The sequence below is a fragment of the Danio rerio genome, chromosome 5 (genome assembly GCF_052040795.2).
Source record: "Danio rerio strain M-AB ecotype USA chromosome 5, GRCz13ab, whole genome shotgun sequence".
NCBI lineage: Eukaryota > Metazoa > Chordata > Actinopteri > Cypriniformes > Danionidae > Danio > Danio rerio.
The window spans coordinates 37,703,249-37,721,311 of record NC_141025.1 but is presented as its reverse complement, the minus strand read 5'-3'; the positions used below and the strand labels follow the sequence as shown (position 1 = coordinate 37,721,311).

Sequence of the window (18,063 nt, the reverse complement as noted above, 5' to 3'; positions counted from 1 at the left end):
TCAGGAGATTGTTGATTCTTCACATATTTAGGGCCACTTGCAGATCTATTCACAGTGTGTGTGTGAGTTTGTGTTCGTTTAGGGAAAAGGATTTACAGCCATCCGTGCCCTTTGCTTTGTCATTGCAACACCAGCATTATGGGGTCAGAACTGACAGGTGCCACACACACACACACACGTTTGTTTCTATAGTGAGTACATTTCCTGTTAAGGTGTCTTTATGAGGACATTGTATGAACTTCCACTGTTTTTATGACAGGTTAACTTTATTTTTATGGCCTAACGCTAAACGTTAGCCCTAAAAATAAATACTATATTTTTTAAAGCTTTTTTTATATTTATTTTTTTAACCCTAAGATTCCTGATTTTCATGCTAACAAACCACTGGGACACCAGCAGTAAACAAGTAGAATTGGTTTGTGGGCCTATTGAGGGCATCCTGTGGCTAGGTAAGGGTTGTCCATGTGGGTCCTGCACTAATGACCAATGTTTTACCAGTTTGCAAACTTTCAACGCCCCTGCACTGGCAGCCTGCTGGGAGCCCTAAGGGGGCCCATTAAGGACCAGGACAGGCTTGTTTGAAGGGCAATTGAACATATTTATTCATTAGAAAATATCCACTTGACTGGTTTCGTGGTCCAGGGTTACATTTTTGAAATCAGTTTGTGAAAGTGCTGAATCTTCATGGATTATATTATTTACTATCCATACACATGCTTTAGTCATTGCATCTTAAATGTTTTCTGGAACATTTTGGAACATGTTTTACACAGTGGATGTCCTTCCAGCTGCTACCCAGTACTGGGAAACACCCATACACTCTCTCATTCACACACATACACTACGGCCAATTTAGTTTAATCAATTCACCTAGCCAATGTCTTTGGACTGGGGAAAACCGGATCACCTGGAGGAAACCCACGCGAACACGAGGAGAACATGCAAACTCCACACAGAAATATCAATTGACCCAGCCGGGACTCTAACCAGCAACCTTCTTGCTGCGGGGCAACCAGTGCTAACCACTGAGCCACCATGCCACACAAATTCCAAGTTTCCTACTCATGATTATCACTTGAATAAATAATTTATGCACTCATTTGTTTTTAACTTAAAATACAACCTTTCCAAAATGACTGGAATGCACATCTAGAGCTGTCGCTAGGCTGTGTTCACACTTGTTCAGTTCTCTGGGTTAATTTGGACTTGGTTTGCTGAGCGTTCACACTCCATTTGTAGCAATGTACCTACAGATGGTGAACCTGTTGGTGTAAGGATAAGTTCACAATCTGTCATTTATGACGAGCAAACATTTAAATCATGGGTCTCTAACTCGATTCCTGGAGGGCTGCAGCTGTTTTGCTCCAACCCTAATAAACACAGCTGATCCAAATAATTGAGGTGTTCAAAGAGTCCTGAACACCTTCATTAGATAGATCAGCTGTGTTTCTGGGTTGGAGCAGAACTGTGCAGAGCTGCGGCCCTCCAGGAATCGAGTTTGAGACCTATGATTTAAAACAATGCTATGCTGTGTATGCAGGATTTATTTTTATAACATGCATATGGTTTTATTTTTACTAGCTGAGACCAACATTTTTAAAGGGCTTAAAATTGAGCCATAATTCTGTTGCAAGGTGACAATGGTTCTTATGACAAAAACAAAACAAAGAACATCCTTGCAAGGAATTAATATTTAGAAAGCGAAATGTGACTTTAGACAACAAAACCAGTCATAAATTGTACATTTTGGAATATTGCCATTTATATCTGAAATCTGAAAAAATTATTTTCCCTTAATGTTGTTAGGATAGAACAATATTTGGCTAAGATACATGAAAATCTAAAAATCTGAGGGTTCAAAAAATTCTAAATATTGAGAAAATCCCCTTTCAAGTTGCACAAATGAAGTGCTGTTTAGTGCTTAATTACTAATTAAATTTGAGTTTTTATACATATTCATTTTACCAGTTGGCATTTCTTTGTGGAGTTTGCATGTTCTCCCCATGTTCATGTGGATTTCCTCCGGGTGCTCCGGTTTCCCCCACAGTCCAAAGACATTTGGTAAAGGTGAATTGAATAAGCTAAACTGGCCATAGTGTGTGTATAAATGTGAGTGTTTTCCAGTACTGAGTTGTGGCTGGAAGGGCATTCGCTGTGTAATACATATGCTGTAATAGTTTGTGATTCATTCTGTTGTTATTACCTCTGAAATATAGACCAAGGAAAGGAAGGAAAATAAATAAATATATTTACATTATAAAATGTACAGAATATCTTCATGTAACATGATATTTGTGTAACATGCTAATTTTTGGAAAAGAAGGAAAAACTATATTTTTAATCTTAGAAAACCGAGAAGGTTTTTTTTTCCATTATTAAGCTTATTATTATTATAAAGCAAAAAGCATTAAAAATAAGATTCAGCCAACATCTTTATCTGTAACTATGCAAAGCACATGTATTATATATTTTTGTTTGGGGTTTTAAATAAATATTAAGGCTGATATAGTATAAGGTAGCCTTATTTTGTAAGTGCAATGTATTTGCTTGACCTGAAAAGTCAAGAAAATCAATTTTGTCAGTCAGGTAGAAATTGTATCAGGTTCATAGTAAAACCTGAAGACTGTAAAGATAATTGACACAAGGAAAATTGATTAGCATTACAAGACCGAAAATAACTCAGTTTAAAAACAGAAGTCACTGTAAAATTCCCACTGTGACAGAAAAACAAATGAGCTTAGGATGAGTCTGTCAGCAGAGATCGACGGGACTGACCTGCATCTGTTTTCCTAAACAGTCCCTCTGCAAACAGCTAAGCACTAATAAACTCTTCCTCAGACTGTGTGTGTAAATACTCATTGTGTGAGAGTGTGGTGTTATGCTCTCGGTAAACAATACATGGGCATGGGTTAAATGGAGAGCTGCATTCCACAGAGACTCACACCAGGTGCACAGTCAACAGAGAAAGAGAGGGAATCATTGCGTTTAGCAAGAATATTTTTAGACGGAGTAAGAAGCTCCATTACATTCCTTTATCGCTGAGCTATCAAGAGCATCTGGCATGTCTACAGTCTGCGGTTCCTCACTGTTTGTGGATGATAAACCACTCAGGATTCTGGTGTCGGGATTCAGAACCATAAGTTAGAGCAGCGGCCCTCAGTTCTTTACACATGTCCCAGTTACATTCAGAACAGATTTTTAAGTATTATTACTTGTTTATAAATCACTAAATGGCCTATAGGACCTCAATACATTTCAGGTATGCTCACCTTATACAAATCTAGCAGATTACTCAGATCATTATAGTGTTAAGTAAATTAGAATTGACAAGAGTTCAGTCATTCCCAGTGGTGGGTTGCAGCTGGAAGGGCATCCGCTGTGTAAAACATATGCTGGATAAGTTAGCTCCCTGATTAATAAAGAGACTAAGCTGATAATAAAATAAATGAATGACGAGTTCAGTCAAAGCACGGTGAACTTCTTTCAGCTACAACACCACCCGCTGCTGGAATCAGCTTTCAGAAATGATCAGATGTGCTCCAACACTAGGCATGTTCAAATCAAGACTGAAACACGTCTGTTTAGATGTGCCTTTACTGAATGAGCACTGAGCTACGTCCGACAGATTTGTACTATTGGTATTTGCACTATTTGTGTCTTTATTTCTTTTTCTATTATTTCTTTAAAACCTGCATCTATTTTTAATCATTTAAATTATCATTCATTGTTTTTATTATACTTTTTGTGTTATTATGTTATGATTATTTTAGTCTTCTTGTTTATGTAAAGCCCTTTAGTATACCATAGTGCAAGTGTGATATTTACACTCAAAAAAGGTATTTGTTGTTTGTTCGATTTTCTTATTTAAAATAAATGAGCTGAAACAACACAATTCTTCAGTTTATTTGAGGCAAGTTAATTGTTTTATGTTCGATCTACTTAAATTTGTAAAAATGTATATGGTAACTTAATTCCTTCAAGTTATCCCAACAAAAATGTAATGTGTGGAAGACAGCATTTTTAACATTGTAAACCAATAAAGTTATTGTGCTTCATCCAAGTCATGATAGTTCAAATAAAAAAAAATAATGCTCACCACTCACTCCATCTAAATTAGCTCAAAACCTTTATAAATTCCTTTTATCTATTGAACGTACAAGAAGATATTTTACAAAAAGGTTGAAAAAGCACATCTGTAGTAGGATGAAAAAAATATGATGAAAGTCAGTGGCTACCAGGTTACGTCATTCTTCAAAATTATGAGAAGACAGAAACTGGAGGATGAGTGAATGATGAGAGAATTTTCATTTTTGGGTGTACAATGTTGCATAGTAAAAAATGCTGGGTCCCACACAATCAAATTGTGTTCACACAGTAAAAAAAAATAAAAAAGTTGAGTTAAGTTAGCAACCGGCTGCAAAGAAACTTTGAGTTTATTAAGCTTCAGTGGTTGAAGTTGTGCCAAATTATTTTGTTGACTATAAGTTGACTAAAAAGGCTGTTTTAAGTCAAGGATACTTTATGGAATAATTTGGCACAACCACTGAAGTTTCTTTGCAGTTGCTTGCTTTAACATTTTAAGTCGACTTTTTTCTTTTCTTTTTTTTTTCTTACAACGGTAAACGCTTAATTGTAGAAGTGAAAATTCAAAAGTCTTCTCAACTGACTCTTTTTACTTTCATTGAACAAACAGTTCCAAACATGCAGTTAAACCCTTTTTATGAGGAAATTCAACTCAAACTTTACCTCAAAAATATGTCCACCTAACTTTTATATATGATTTTTTAACATTTAATTTAAGTTTTTTTTTTTTACAGTGCATGGACAACAACAACAAAAAATAAGTTCTTGTTTTTTTTTTACATTTAAGTAAATTGAACATAAAAAAATCTTAAGATCTCATGATTTCTTCTCTTCCTTTATGTATTCACCAAAGCCTGGAATGAGATCCCACACCATCTATAAACAATACTAACACTGAGACTTTAAAAAAAAAAAAAATCCAATGCTCATCATCTGATGGTCCAACTATCACTGTAGCCACTGAGACAGTAGCCTGTTACTCTGTATTCTGTATGTTTGGTGATTGTTTGTACTGTTCTCATGTGTTTATAGATGATATGTTTAGGGTGTCTGTATGTTTTTATGTTCTGCAGAGCAGAAACCTGCTGAGAAAACAGGCCAGATTATCTTTTAATGTGTTCCTGTTTAAAAGTTTAAATATAATAAATAAATAAATAAATAAATAAATAAGCAATGTGTTGTTTCAGCTTTTTTAATACAAGTAGTTTGATAAAACAGCAAATGTCATTTGTCTGAAATTTTGTGTATGGAAAATAACTACTAATATTTAGCATGCCAGTGTTTTTTTTTTTTAATCAGCAAGTATCTTTGCTGCATATAATGTAAATTCTATTTACTATAAGCCACTGAGCAAAGCTAAACCCCCTCTGAGGCTCATCCCGGTTCCTGCAAAGAGCCCAGAGTCTGTGTGTGTGTCTTTGTCTTTGTGTGACAATGGTGAGATAAAAATCAGGCAAAGCGCAGGACAAAAGGAACTGTGGAACAGGTTAGCCCTCTGTCTATTTCTCCTGTTGAATGCTTACTATCTGACTTTTCAATCTTTCTATATAGCGCTGATATCCTGAAAATGTCTTTGATGTGAAGGAATGTTGATGAGAGATCAGACAAAACACTCACATCAGATGCAGAGCTGTTATAAAATGCTGATGAGAGATTCTCTTCAATGTAAACCTTCTCCAAGTCACTTAGATAGAGCGGAAGAAAGATTTTCATGGGATATTTGATGCAAAAATAACCGTCTCTTTCTTCTGTGGAACACAAAAGATATTTTGAGAACTGTCTTTTTTGTGCATTCAATGGAGGTCAATGGGTGCGGCTTGGTTTCAGAATATCTTTTCTGCCCTAAAGAAAAAATGTAGTCACATAATAAGAGCAACGTGATGCAAAGGATTGAAAAATAAACAAAAAAAGTCTTTTTGCATTAAATATTTTAATAAAATAAATACAAATTTTCATTTTTTACAGACAATGTACAAGTTTTTTTTCAGGCTGAAATGCATGGCTTTCATTTTTCTTTTTATGAATGCAATGAAAATATTAATAGACGCCACAAAAATAGCTATGGAAAAATGTTTTTCAAACAGTTTTTTTCTAATTATGTGCTTGAGTAAAAAGTTAATATCATAATTATTCTGTAATTTGAGAAATTAAATATGGTCATTTACAGTGTCTTTTATTCTCTCAAAATGACAACTGGTCAGAATAACAAAAGTGTCTACAAATCCAGGGTATTCCACTGTAATGACTTATCTGAAATTAAAATATTGGAAGAATTAACATACACATGGCATTTTTTTTTGTTATTTGAAACAATCTAAAATATCATAATCATTTTAGTCTCTGAATGACTACAAAATCATCAGTATTTAGCAAAACAAAACTATTTTTTACTCAAACACACAAATAGAAGTTGTTAATTTCCAAGCAGTCTCGTTTGTCCTATTGCTGTATGTTACTTTACTATAAAAATAGTGTCGTCAACCTTTCATAAATCAATACTGAGTGCAGAGAACATCTGACGTCAACCGAACTAATCTGATGTCCATCACGTCCAGCTCGTGAAATTCATCTGACCAAAACAAAACCGATCCGGGCAGGCCATCAACGCGTGAAGTTTTACCACAGTAAAGTAAGTGTCTTCCCAGCACAGTCCCTTCCCCCAGTCTCTTCCCCTCAGTGCCGGAGTTGATGAGTTTTGCCTCTACTTATCTCTGGTTTTCGGTGGGGAGCCTGAAGGGTCTCACTGCAGGGTTCTTTGTCTACAGCCATTCATTAACTCTTTCACCATCCCATATTCCTCAACTCCGGCTCTTCTTTCTCCACTTTCCTGCCTGGGAAAGGATTATCCACTCACTTATGGCTCTAAAAAAAAAGGGTCACACAAGGTCTATTGGTGAAGACGGTCTGTCACTTGCAGACGTATCTCTCGACGGTGCGCTTGCAGGTTTTGCAGGACACGTAACAGCACCAGTGGTATTTACACTGGCAGCGCTCCACCAGCACCTCTGTGTAGGCATTATAACCCCGTCCACAACACATCAGCCCACAGCTCTCACTGCCGCTCGCCGTCTTGTTACACTGCCTGCAGATAAGAGCGATAGACAATTATTTACATGTAATCATGGCATTGAAAGTCTGCGTGAAATCAAATTTACAATGTTTATTCTGCTTGCACACATTAACAACTCATCCATTAAATTAGTTAATCCACATAAAAAAACGTTGCCTACGTTGGTAATCTTTAATCAAATTCTGAACATTAGCCCTCATGTTGTGGAGTGGCGTTCCTTTTCTGTTGACAATTGATGGCTTCAGCCACAATATTCCTAACAACGCCCCTCTCACTGTTAGTTAATCATAAGAGAATGATGTGAAAAAAGAAAGCCTCGTCCCCTACTCAATATTCTGTTTCACTTGAAAGTACATCAACATACTGAAATAAAAGTCTCAGCAACTTCTGGTTCAGGTGGCTTTTACACAAATTAAATTAATAATGTTTAACCGAAGTAGAGGAATACCTGTAATATTTGTAAAAAATCCTTAGATAAAAAATAAATAGGCGTTTTAGACGACATGGTGGCTCAGTGGTTAGCACTGTCGCCTCACAGCAAGAAAGTTGCTGGTTCTAACCTCGGCTGGGTCATTTGGCATTTCTGTGTGGAGTTTGCATGTTCTCCCCGTGTTCACATGGGTTTCCCCCTGGTGCTCTAGTATCCCCCACACTCTAAAGACGGGCAAAAGGTGAATTGACTAAATTGGCTGTAGTGTATGTGTGTGAATGAGTGTGTATGGTTGTTTCGCAGTACTGGGTTGCAGCTGGAAGGGCATCCGCATTGTAAAACAAATGCTAAATAAGTTGGTGGTTCATTCCCCTATGGTGACCCCTGATTAATAAAGGGACTAAGCTGAAAAGAAAATGAATTAGTAGAAAAAATACTGTGAAAGTCAAAGGCTAAGCCAAAGGAAAATGAATGCATGAATGAATAAATAGGTGGTTCATTCCAATGTGGCAACCTCTGAAAGAGAGAGACTAAGCCAAGGAAAATGTGTTTATTACAGGTGTTTACGTGAATTTTGGATTGCGTTTCATTGTGTTTTTAGGGAGACTTTTAGCTGAAGAAACTATTAATTTTCTGCAAATTAATAGTTGGTAAGGTAGTAGTTAGGTTTAGGTATAGGATGTAGATTAAGATCTTACTTTAAAAATACTAATAAACAGCCAATGTCTGAATAATATTCAGGTAGTAAGCCAGTAGTTATTAGTGGGAATTCATACTTAAACTAAAGGGTTACCATTTATTTTAATTTTTTTGTGGTATTTAATTTTTTCTCTACGTCTTTATATTAAATGTTTAAAGAAGTCTACTAAACCCAGATTAAATACAAATTTGAACAAAACCAAAAATGTTTTATGAAATTATACTCCATTCCTTACGTTGCTTACATTACAGCCTTTAAACTACCTTGGAAGTTTAACAATCACAGTAAGCTGTATTTTAACTCCAGCTTATTAAGACCTGTCAATAAAAAAGACAATTCATTTTATGTCCTTTAATTTATTATAACTGAATTTATGACTTTGTACAGGGTATATGCAGCAATTTCAATACCTTATTATACTTTTGAAAGACCTTCCCAGAATATTTTAAGACATCATCGCCAAGTTATAATCAGTATCAAACCTTTAACCTAAACAGTTGCCGTCTTTTTCGCTCTATGGTTTTGCTACATGTGGAGAGCGTCACATCACCTTCCGGCGTTTGTTACAAATTAAGTGACATCACCCGGACGGAGAAGCTCGGCCAGATATGCTCCTGCCAGGTTGCGGACCGAGCATGCCCTTGTTAATATTAAAAGGAAAATAAATGTATTTATGCTTTTTTGGAATCAAACACTTTGGAAACGCTCGAACAAAATTTAAGACCTCGAAAAAAAACACAACCAAGACTTCTTAATACCTTTTAAGGGAAATCATTTTCTCATAATTGATTTATCAACTTTTAATTCTTTTTAAGACCCCACGAACACCCTGTTGTAAGACCCTGATGGTGTACGTTAACACTGGCCAAAAAGTCAAACAACAAAATTTGAGGCCATTTGTGTTCAAGAATCAGTATTCATGCCTGTGCGCCTTGACAATGTTTAACCCACTCCATTCATGTGCCTCTTTTCACTCTGTGCTCTGTCCCGTCTGTGGGATCAGTGATAATCCCTCATTCATTACAGACTGATAGCTCCCTCTCAACTCATCAGTGATCAATAATCTTGATTGATGATGCGTGTCAATCTCACCTGTCTGTGGTCCCCAGTGACCCCTGTTTGGCGTTCTGTGTGCAGTAATCCGGTGAGCTGACCAGGTAGACTAGTTCATTCTCTCCAACCGGCCTCACCTCCATCTCTCGGGGCACAAGCTGCCGGCGGGTGCCAATCTGACGCGGAATCACCTTGGTGGCCGACAGGTATTTAGACTTGAGGTCGGCGGAGATGGTACTGATGTCTTGAAGACCCTTCCAACAGGTCTTTACAGAGCATGAGCCAGAAACGCCATGACATTTGCACTTCATCTCTAGAGAGTCCATAAGCACCTTTACAAACACGAACACACAGATTCATGATACTGATCGAAACACTCAAAAAAATAATTACTATTTTCATTATTAATTTACTGTGACCTGTTCATGCTACTTATGTAAAATGAGCTTAATCAACACAACTCTTAAGATTTTTTGGGACAACTTGTTTTATGTTTGGGACAACGATTGTTTTATGTTCAATCTACTCAGATTGTTAAGTCACCTAATAGATTTGTGTTGAGACAACCTGAATGAATTGAATGGAACCCTGCTATGTCTACAGTGAATGATGCCAGTCTTCTGTGGAAATCCAGCATGTGGTTGAGGCTTTACCTGTCTGCCAACAGCATTGTTGTGAAGCTGCATGAGTCTAAAGGCCTGTGGGCCCGAGCGCCGGTTCCTTATTGGTGCATCTGAGAAAGCGGAGCCCATCTGTAGGCCGTAGCGAAGGTTATCTCCACATCCACCCCAGCGGAAATCAGGAGCCGCCTGCTCTGACGGCATTGCAGCACAGGAACAGCTGGGCAGGTCTCCAGATGCACAGGCACGAGCTATGGCATGACTGACCACCGCAGCAGCCAGAGAAAACACAAACGCTGCCTCACGGGTCCCTGCACAGAGACCACACTGTTAGATCATCAGTTTCTATCATTCATCTAAAAGCTGAACACAAACAGATGATACTCCCTTGCTGAAAAAAAACTATTGGAAACCATCACAAACGTTCTAATGGTTTTGTACTTTTTTTATTGTTATAATGATAACAATAAAACCCAATACTGTTGGACTCTGCTGGTATTTTTCCTTTTTATTTGTTTGTTCACATCTGTCCTAATGGAATCACCCAAATACTAAAATTATACTAAAATGCATTTTGCTTTTCCATTAAACACAAAAGAAGATATTTTGAAAAATGTTGGAAATCAGTTGTTAACTATTGAAATTCAAAGTAGAAAAATACTATGGAAGTCAATGGCTAGCAGTTTCTACTTTTTGGAGCCGTGCACAGGCCTTAAATCTAAGCCCTAGCCCAGCCCTTGTCTAAATGCTTATCAAAAATTTTGGCCCGAGTCCGACTCAAAGCCCGCCTCTTTTCTCGCCAAACAGTTTATACAGTAACAGCCACTAAAATAGACCAGATTTGTATTTAATAGAAACTTGATGTCTTTTCGTTTAATTTTTTTAATCAGCATGATTTCGGGAAATGTTTGGAGTTTTTTTTTTGTTTGTTTTTTTAAATGTAAGTTTTAGTTTTTAATTGTCATCGATATCCAATCAGTGTGTGGTCCACAGTAAGTTTAGTCAATTTACAAGTTGTGCATAACCAGTTGGTTCATCATCTAAAGTTGACCAGCGGTTTGCCTTTCCTCTTGCGTTTTTTCACAGTTTTAAGTTCGCCATTGGCAAATTCTCTCTTGTTCTCTATTGCACGTGGCTGGAAATCTCTATGCACAAGGCATCAAAGGTGGTTTCAGGCTGCACACATTGAATCTCATTGTTTTTTTTGGAAAATTTTTGTGAAGTTTTTTCTAAAGCAGGTCTGAAGCCTGATATGCATGCTTGCTATGACGTGAAAATTGACCTGAAGCTTGGCCTTGGGGGCATTAAAAAGTTGGGCCCCATCGGGCTTAAATGCAAGGCTCTACCACTTTTCCCCAAAAACATCTTTTTTCTATTCTTTAAAAAAACTCAAATATGTGCAGAACAATGGAGGGCCAGAACATGATGAGAGCATTTTCTTTTTCTGTATCTACTATCCCTTTATTGGTTAAAATGTGATCGTTTGTATACATAGATAAACACAAGACAAACATGCTTATTCTGTCTAACTGAGAAAGTGTGCAATGGCAAATTAAAAGTAAGTTTACCTTTTGCCAGGTCAGGGGTGAAGTGTGGCGCGCTCTCGATGGACGAGCAGTTCCAGCGCATATCACTGAAGGAGCTCGTGCACGCGCTCTTGGTGAGTCTGGCCGCGCGTACAATGCTGTGCATGAGCTCGAGGTTGCGCTTGCAGAGCTGCTGCTGATCGGGAACGAGCCCGTCCAGAAGTTTACAGTGGTGCGTCTGATTCCAGCCCACCGAGCTCCCGTTTATCGTCAAACCACTGCAAATACAAACAAGCTCAATGAGACATATCGATTTATCTCGTCTGGCTTTATTGGATTGCGCTATCTCTCGACGTGTTTTCAACAAGGTAATTGACCAGATTACTAGCGAGTTCAACAAAACAATGACATCTTATCATTTGTTGTAATGCTGAATACAAAAAGAGGAATACTTTGAGAGAAACCACAGGCTCAAATTCGTCAACTGTACAGTAGATTTAAATGAGGTGGTTCATATAAACTCGCTTAAAGTATTTGATTCGGTTCTCGAATCATTTAGCGCAGTCAGAGTTTTACACACAGCCTATGCTGGAATATAAAACAGGCTATCAAATAACACAAACCCAGGTAATCCATCTCATGGGCCTATATCACTTATGAAAATAAACGTTTATTTTCGTTTTATTTAGTAAGTATAGGTCCCACAGGTGAAGTAACCGTGTGATTACAATTAACCACAGAATTATTACAAATACGGATTTCCTGTGGTTAGTGTAGCTCAACCATGGTATAATACATTTTTGTATTAAAGCCATTGTGGATTTTATATAGAGTGTTTTATAAACAAATAATTAATACTTACAGCCATGATATTCCTGTGCATGGATAAATGACGCTCAGTGACGTGATGAAAAGCAGAAGAAAGTTCCTGTATTCTGTCATGTCGCTCTTTTGCTGTTTAGAAACTCCAGTGAAGTTTTTCCACAACGGTCAAGATACACCACGGACTGTCTGAATGCTCAGGTTGGTGTGTGTCCGAGTAACTGTGGGTCTCTCTCTCTCTTTCATAGTTCAGCTATGAGGCTCGACCCGCCCCCTCCGCGGGTGGGCGGGGCCACATTCAGATTCAACAAGCGCGCGGAAAGATTAGCAACTATTTACTACAGTTCATTTAGGCAGGGGAAACATACTGAAAAAGAACAAAATGAGCCATATCGTGCGGTCACGCCACTTAAACAAACAACATATGCCAAATCTGCAAATGAGAGATTATCAAGGCTCTGTGAAGTGTTGGTTATCAAACACATATGATATGTCTCACATTTGTCAGTCGACCACCCAAACAATGCATTTACGTTATATATGAATTATCATGTTGGAGTTAATGGGTTGTTGTTATTTTGCCTAGCCTGGTGAGTAAACAACGTTTTAACCGATTTGACGAGGTTAAGTGTAAGAAAAGCCATTATCATCTGGAAAGCTCAGCTTTTCAGGGTGTGCGCCTTCCCAGAGGAAACAATTGGGCTTTAAATCTTTTGAAGATTTCTGTCCAAACGGGATCAGCAACCCGTTCATTTACATTGAAATCTGTTTGATTCGGCTTTTCCCAGCAGATAAGGCGGATTTCTCGTTCCTCAAGCCTACAAGCGCAAACATCTTAAACAGCGGTAGGCCACTGCTGACGTGCAGGAGCTGCTGCTGCTGAGACCATCACATGTCAATCATCAGAGAATTAGCATTAAAAAAATAAAAATAAACCTTACAGCTCTTGTAACACTTCACCGTGTTTTCTTTTTTGGGTTACTGAGTGGTGAGAAAGAAAAACAGTATATATATAGTATAATAAAAAAATACACAATATAAAGTAAATCGAAACCTCATATTTCAGTTCTGTTTCAGCTGTTTATTATGATTTTATGTATCACCATTGTACGCTAACGTCATAATTTTAAGTGAAAAAAGACGGCAAACCAACATGTCGGCTCGTTGGTCTAGGGGTATGATTCTCGCTTAGGGTGCGAGAGGTCCCGGGTTCAAATCCCGGACGAGCCCAAATTTTTTATTCAATAAAGAGAGCCAATAGTTGTTTATGGTGGAGTTAACACGCATAAAACTAAGTAACACTGTCATCTGAGTTGGATGTTTATTGCGCTGAGCTGAACGTGCAGCAGCGGCGGAGTGCAGAGGAGCCCGCGTGAAAGGCGGAGCACAGACAGTCCTGCCAGTGCTAATCACTCTCGTCTGATCAGCACATAGGTGTGAATGTTCACAGCTTCTCGAACGGTCATACTCATCATCACCGAGACAATCAGAAATAACATATCCCTCACCTCTGAGAGCAGCTCGCGCAGCTCGGACACTCCACGCAAAGGCGAGAAAAGCGTCTCTTTGATTCCGCTCGTCCTCGCATATACAAACTGCAGAAATGTGTCAGGACAAACCTCCATCCAGAAGAGGCTGCTGATTGATCTAGCAATGGGCCATCAGTGGCCGAAACCGCCAACTGGAATTTTATTGTTTGGCATGTTGTGGACGAATTAGTCCGGATTAAGATCAAACAAACCAGTTCTCCTTAATGGAGTGAGAATAACACAAATGCCCCCCGGGCTCCTAATCCGATCAACAAATCCTGCCGTATTCAGAGGCGTAATCAGCAGGTTTTGTTATCACCTTGTGCTGTAAAAATACGCGACTTCGCCGTATCGAATAATAAACTAAACAGGCTTGTGATATAATCACAAACACGCGTGTGGTTCTTTTCTGTGGTCAGTTTATGTGAGAGAGGCTGAAGGCCACAGGGATGTTTTCCGTTTCGTTTGACCCTTTGTTGAACCTCAGTGACTCTACAATCCCAGCTCTATATATAGTTGAGATCAGGGGTGCCCAAACTTTGAGGGGTGTGGGCTGAATAAATACTAATCCGTATTAAATTTGGGCTAGTTTTCTAATAATACTTTTGGTAATATTTAAAAATAACTAGAAAACGTTGCTCTAAATCATATAATGCAGTAACATTTTTAACATTTTAAGATTATTTTTTTACAGTAAAACATAAACTAAGTGATGACAATAATGCAGAATCAAGCTTACTTTAGATCTGACCTGAAAAGATCAGATTCCATGCGGTTTGGGCTGTTCACACTGTCATCAGCTGAGTCACATGAGGGGGAAAAAATCTGATTCGTGTCACATTTGCCTGCAGTGTGAACGTAGCCTTCAATTTGCTCGCAGATGTCAAGTGCATCTGTCAAGTGACACCATTTATATGTTTAAAGTCTGATTCATTTCAGTTGGTTATTTTGTACCTCAGTAATAAAACAAAGAAAGAAAAGTTTATGTTAATCCGGAATGACGATTACTGTCAAAGACATTCGCCCCAACCACCTCCCCATCCTTCTCCCTCTCTTTTCAGATGGGGTGGCCAAATCAAAGGTTACCATGGACCAACTTTGGCCCGCTGGCCCTATTTTGGTTGAAATTTTGAAGTCATGGAGTGTGAAATTTAATTATTGGAGGGGCAAATACAATCTTGGATTATTTATGCGTTTATGTGGTGTAAAGTAACAAAGTACAAATAATTAAAATACTGTTATTGAGTAGTTTTTCTCAAGAATACTTTCTAAGTAGTTTTCAAAATGTTCACTAGTACTTTCACCACATCAGTACATTTTTAGTGCTGTATCAGTACTTTCAGTCCACTGTTTTGCTTCAACCTGCAGTCACTACTAAACTATTTTTCTCGTCTATAGGGTTTGTCTAGTAGAGAAGAAGTAGAGTACTAGAAGTAAAATATTTAGTTCTGTGATTGCCATCCAATCAAATCGCATCATACAGAACAACCTCAAGACACAAAATCATTACACGTCAACGCAATGACCCAGAGACTGTTTAAACAACATGTCAATGATGAAAAGATGAAGGATGTCTGTTGTATGTTGTCTGAAATCAACAAATGACCTTAAACAATCACTAAATGCACTACAGAATGTTACGTTTACACACACACATGCACTCACTGCTCACTACTCTTGAGTACTTTGGAAGGGCTACTTTTTACTCTGTGTAATCTTTACAACAAATACTTTTACTCTACTCGCACTACATTTTTAGGCAAGTAATGGTACTTTTAATTGAGGACAATTTGTCAGTACTCTTTCCACCACTGATTATTTATTTACTTCGCAAACATGGAAGCTGACAAGTCAGTGCAAGTAATGCTCTCTAAGTTCACATTACAGATACAACAGTATGATTTGAAGAAAGTATTCCTGTTCCATGTAGTTACACTACTTTTTAAAATGCAATCAGATTAAATTGAATTCAATGAATTAAGCCTCATTTTTGATTCTCTTTTATTCTTTTGACTAAAAATATATTCTATTGTCACACAGTGGTGGAAAGAGTACTGAAAAATCAACTCAAGCGCCATTACTTCCCTAAAAATGTGGTGCAAGTACAGTAAAAGTATCTGTTGTAATGATTACTCAAAGTATGAGTAAAAAGTTTCTACAGTACTCAAGTGTAGTGAGTAGTGAGTATCACGCTGTAAAAAGCTGATGCCTTTACATGTAATTTGTGGATGTGTGTGAACGTAACATTCTGTACTTCATTTAGTTATAGCCCAGCAAGCACACAACGTCATAAGACGTTAATTAGGTTAGATTTAGGAGGTCAGGTGACCAAAAAGGCTAGTCAATGTACATTATTTTGATGTTGGGTTATTTTGATGCCTGATGTTGGGTTTTGATGTCAACCCGATGTCCCCACGACATTGGGGTACAACGTCAATCTGATGTCATGTTGACGTCTTGTGCCTGCTGGGTGTTTAAGACCATTTCGCTCAACATACAATAAACATCCATCTTCTTCTCATCAGTGACATGCATCTGAACAGTCTCTGGATCAGTGCGTGTAAAGATTTTGGACATCTTCTTGGACACTTTTATTGCTTTCAAACAGCTTACTGCATTTATAAATCGCCCATGTCTTGAGGTTGTTCATTATAATGTGATTTATCTTCTATGCGTGATTTGATTAGGCAGGAAACACAGGACTGATTTTTCTAATCCCCATAGACAAAAATAAAGTAGTGACTGCAGGTGGAAGGTTAGTAGTGGAGTAAAAGTTCTGGTACAGCACTAAAAATGTACTCAAGGGAAAGTAAAAATACACATTTTAAAACTACTTAGTAAATTACAATTCCTTAGGAAAAACTACTCAATTACAGTCATTTGAGTATTTGTAATTTGTTTTTGCACCACTGGTTGTCACACAGTTTACCTATGAATAATGTTTTGACAAAATTGTCTTATACATTAATTTGTTATTTAAGAATTTAGGGACAAAGTACTATAGAATATCAACCAGTTTGGTCAAAAGCAATCTAAAAGTATAGTCCGGATTTTAGACTGCAGTTTTCAACCTGTAATTTGTAATCAGTAACATTGGTTAGTAACCTACCATGCATTTACAAGCTTAAAAAATCAAGTTTATTAATTGACATTGATACATGTATTTCTACACACTATTAAAATGTTTTTTTTTTGATTAAAAAGGTAGAACCTTAAAAGAACTTTTCTCTAAAATGTTCTTTGGGGAAGCCAAAAAGTTTCTTCTATGTCAGTGAGACCTCCACCCCCGCCTTATTCTGCGTATAGATCAGTGGTCAAAATCAATACACACAAAAAAAAACCTATTTCCCATCTTTTGTTCTGAGCAATGAGAGAGCAGCCGCAGAGCGAGGTGTGAGATGTAGGGTGAAACCGTTGAGTTTACCTGTTTGAAGTCACCAGGGGCCTTTGAGGACGAGCCCTTTGCTTTCTGTTTCATGCTCTTTGACTTAATTGTTCTGAGATTTTAGACAAAAGCTTAGCACCAAGTGTGTATCCTGTGTTTTGCATTTGTGTGCGTGCAATGCAGACTGTAAGACAGGAATGTGGAAACAGAGGTGGCGAAACCTTCATGTTTGTGAAAGAATGACATTGTAAGGTGTTATTAACCATTACGTCACCCTGCAGACCACTCAACACTGAATACACATTGGACATTTTAGTTTTCTACACTGTGCAAGAGCAATCAGCTGATATGTTTAGTGAAACTGAGTCTTAATAAACAAGAATTGACATTGATCTGATGATCAAACACAGTGATTAGGGCAGCTACTGAAATCACAATACTCATTAAAAGTCTGCATCTGATCCTATATGGTAAAAAAAACACATATTCATATATTTTTAAATACATTTCAAAACATAAAAAATAGCAAAAATATTAATATTAAAACATTTTTACATCAATATATTTTCTATAAATACAATTTTTGACCATTTAAAAAAAAATGTTTTTATATATAGTTGAAGTCAGAATTATTAGCCCCCCTGTTTAATTTTTCCCCCAATTTCTGTTTAATGGAGAGCAGATTTTTTTTCAGGACATTTCTAAAAATAACAGTTTTAATAACTCATTTCTAATAACTGATTTATTTTATTTTTGACAAAGTTATTTATATTTGACTAGATATTTTTCAAGACACTTCTATACTGCTTAAAGTGACATTTAAAGGCTTAACTAGGTTATTTAGG

The 18,063-nt window shown here is 37.4% G+C and overlaps 1 protein-coding gene and 1 non-coding gene across 3 annotated transcripts; one reads left to right on the top strand and one right to left on the bottom strand.

Annotated features, from left to right (window-relative positions):
• Positions 1–5,996: 5,996 nt before the first annotated feature.
• Positions 5,997–12,519, bottom strand: wnt11f2 (wnt 11, family member 2). 2 transcript variants are annotated; one of them, XR_015490597.1, is made up of 5 exons: positions 12,345–12,519; positions 11,525–11,760; positions 9,990–10,267; positions 7,771–9,668; positions 5,997–7,702 (listed from the first exon to the last, which is right to left on the bottom strand). XR_015490597.1 is itself a non-coding variant. In NM_001144804.1 (5 exon segments), coding segments are annotated over 5 exon segments (1,062 nt in total). In that variant the 5' UTR covers positions 12,425–12,497; the 3' UTR covers positions 5,997–6,990.
• A 943-nt stretch (positions 12,520–13,462) lies between these two features.
• On the top strand, positions 13,463–13,534 carry trnap-agg (transfer RNA proline (anticodon AGG)). Its single transcript has one exon. It is a non-coding gene; the product is annotated as a tRNA-Pro (tRNA).
• Positions 13,535–18,063: the final 4,529 nt, after the last annotated feature.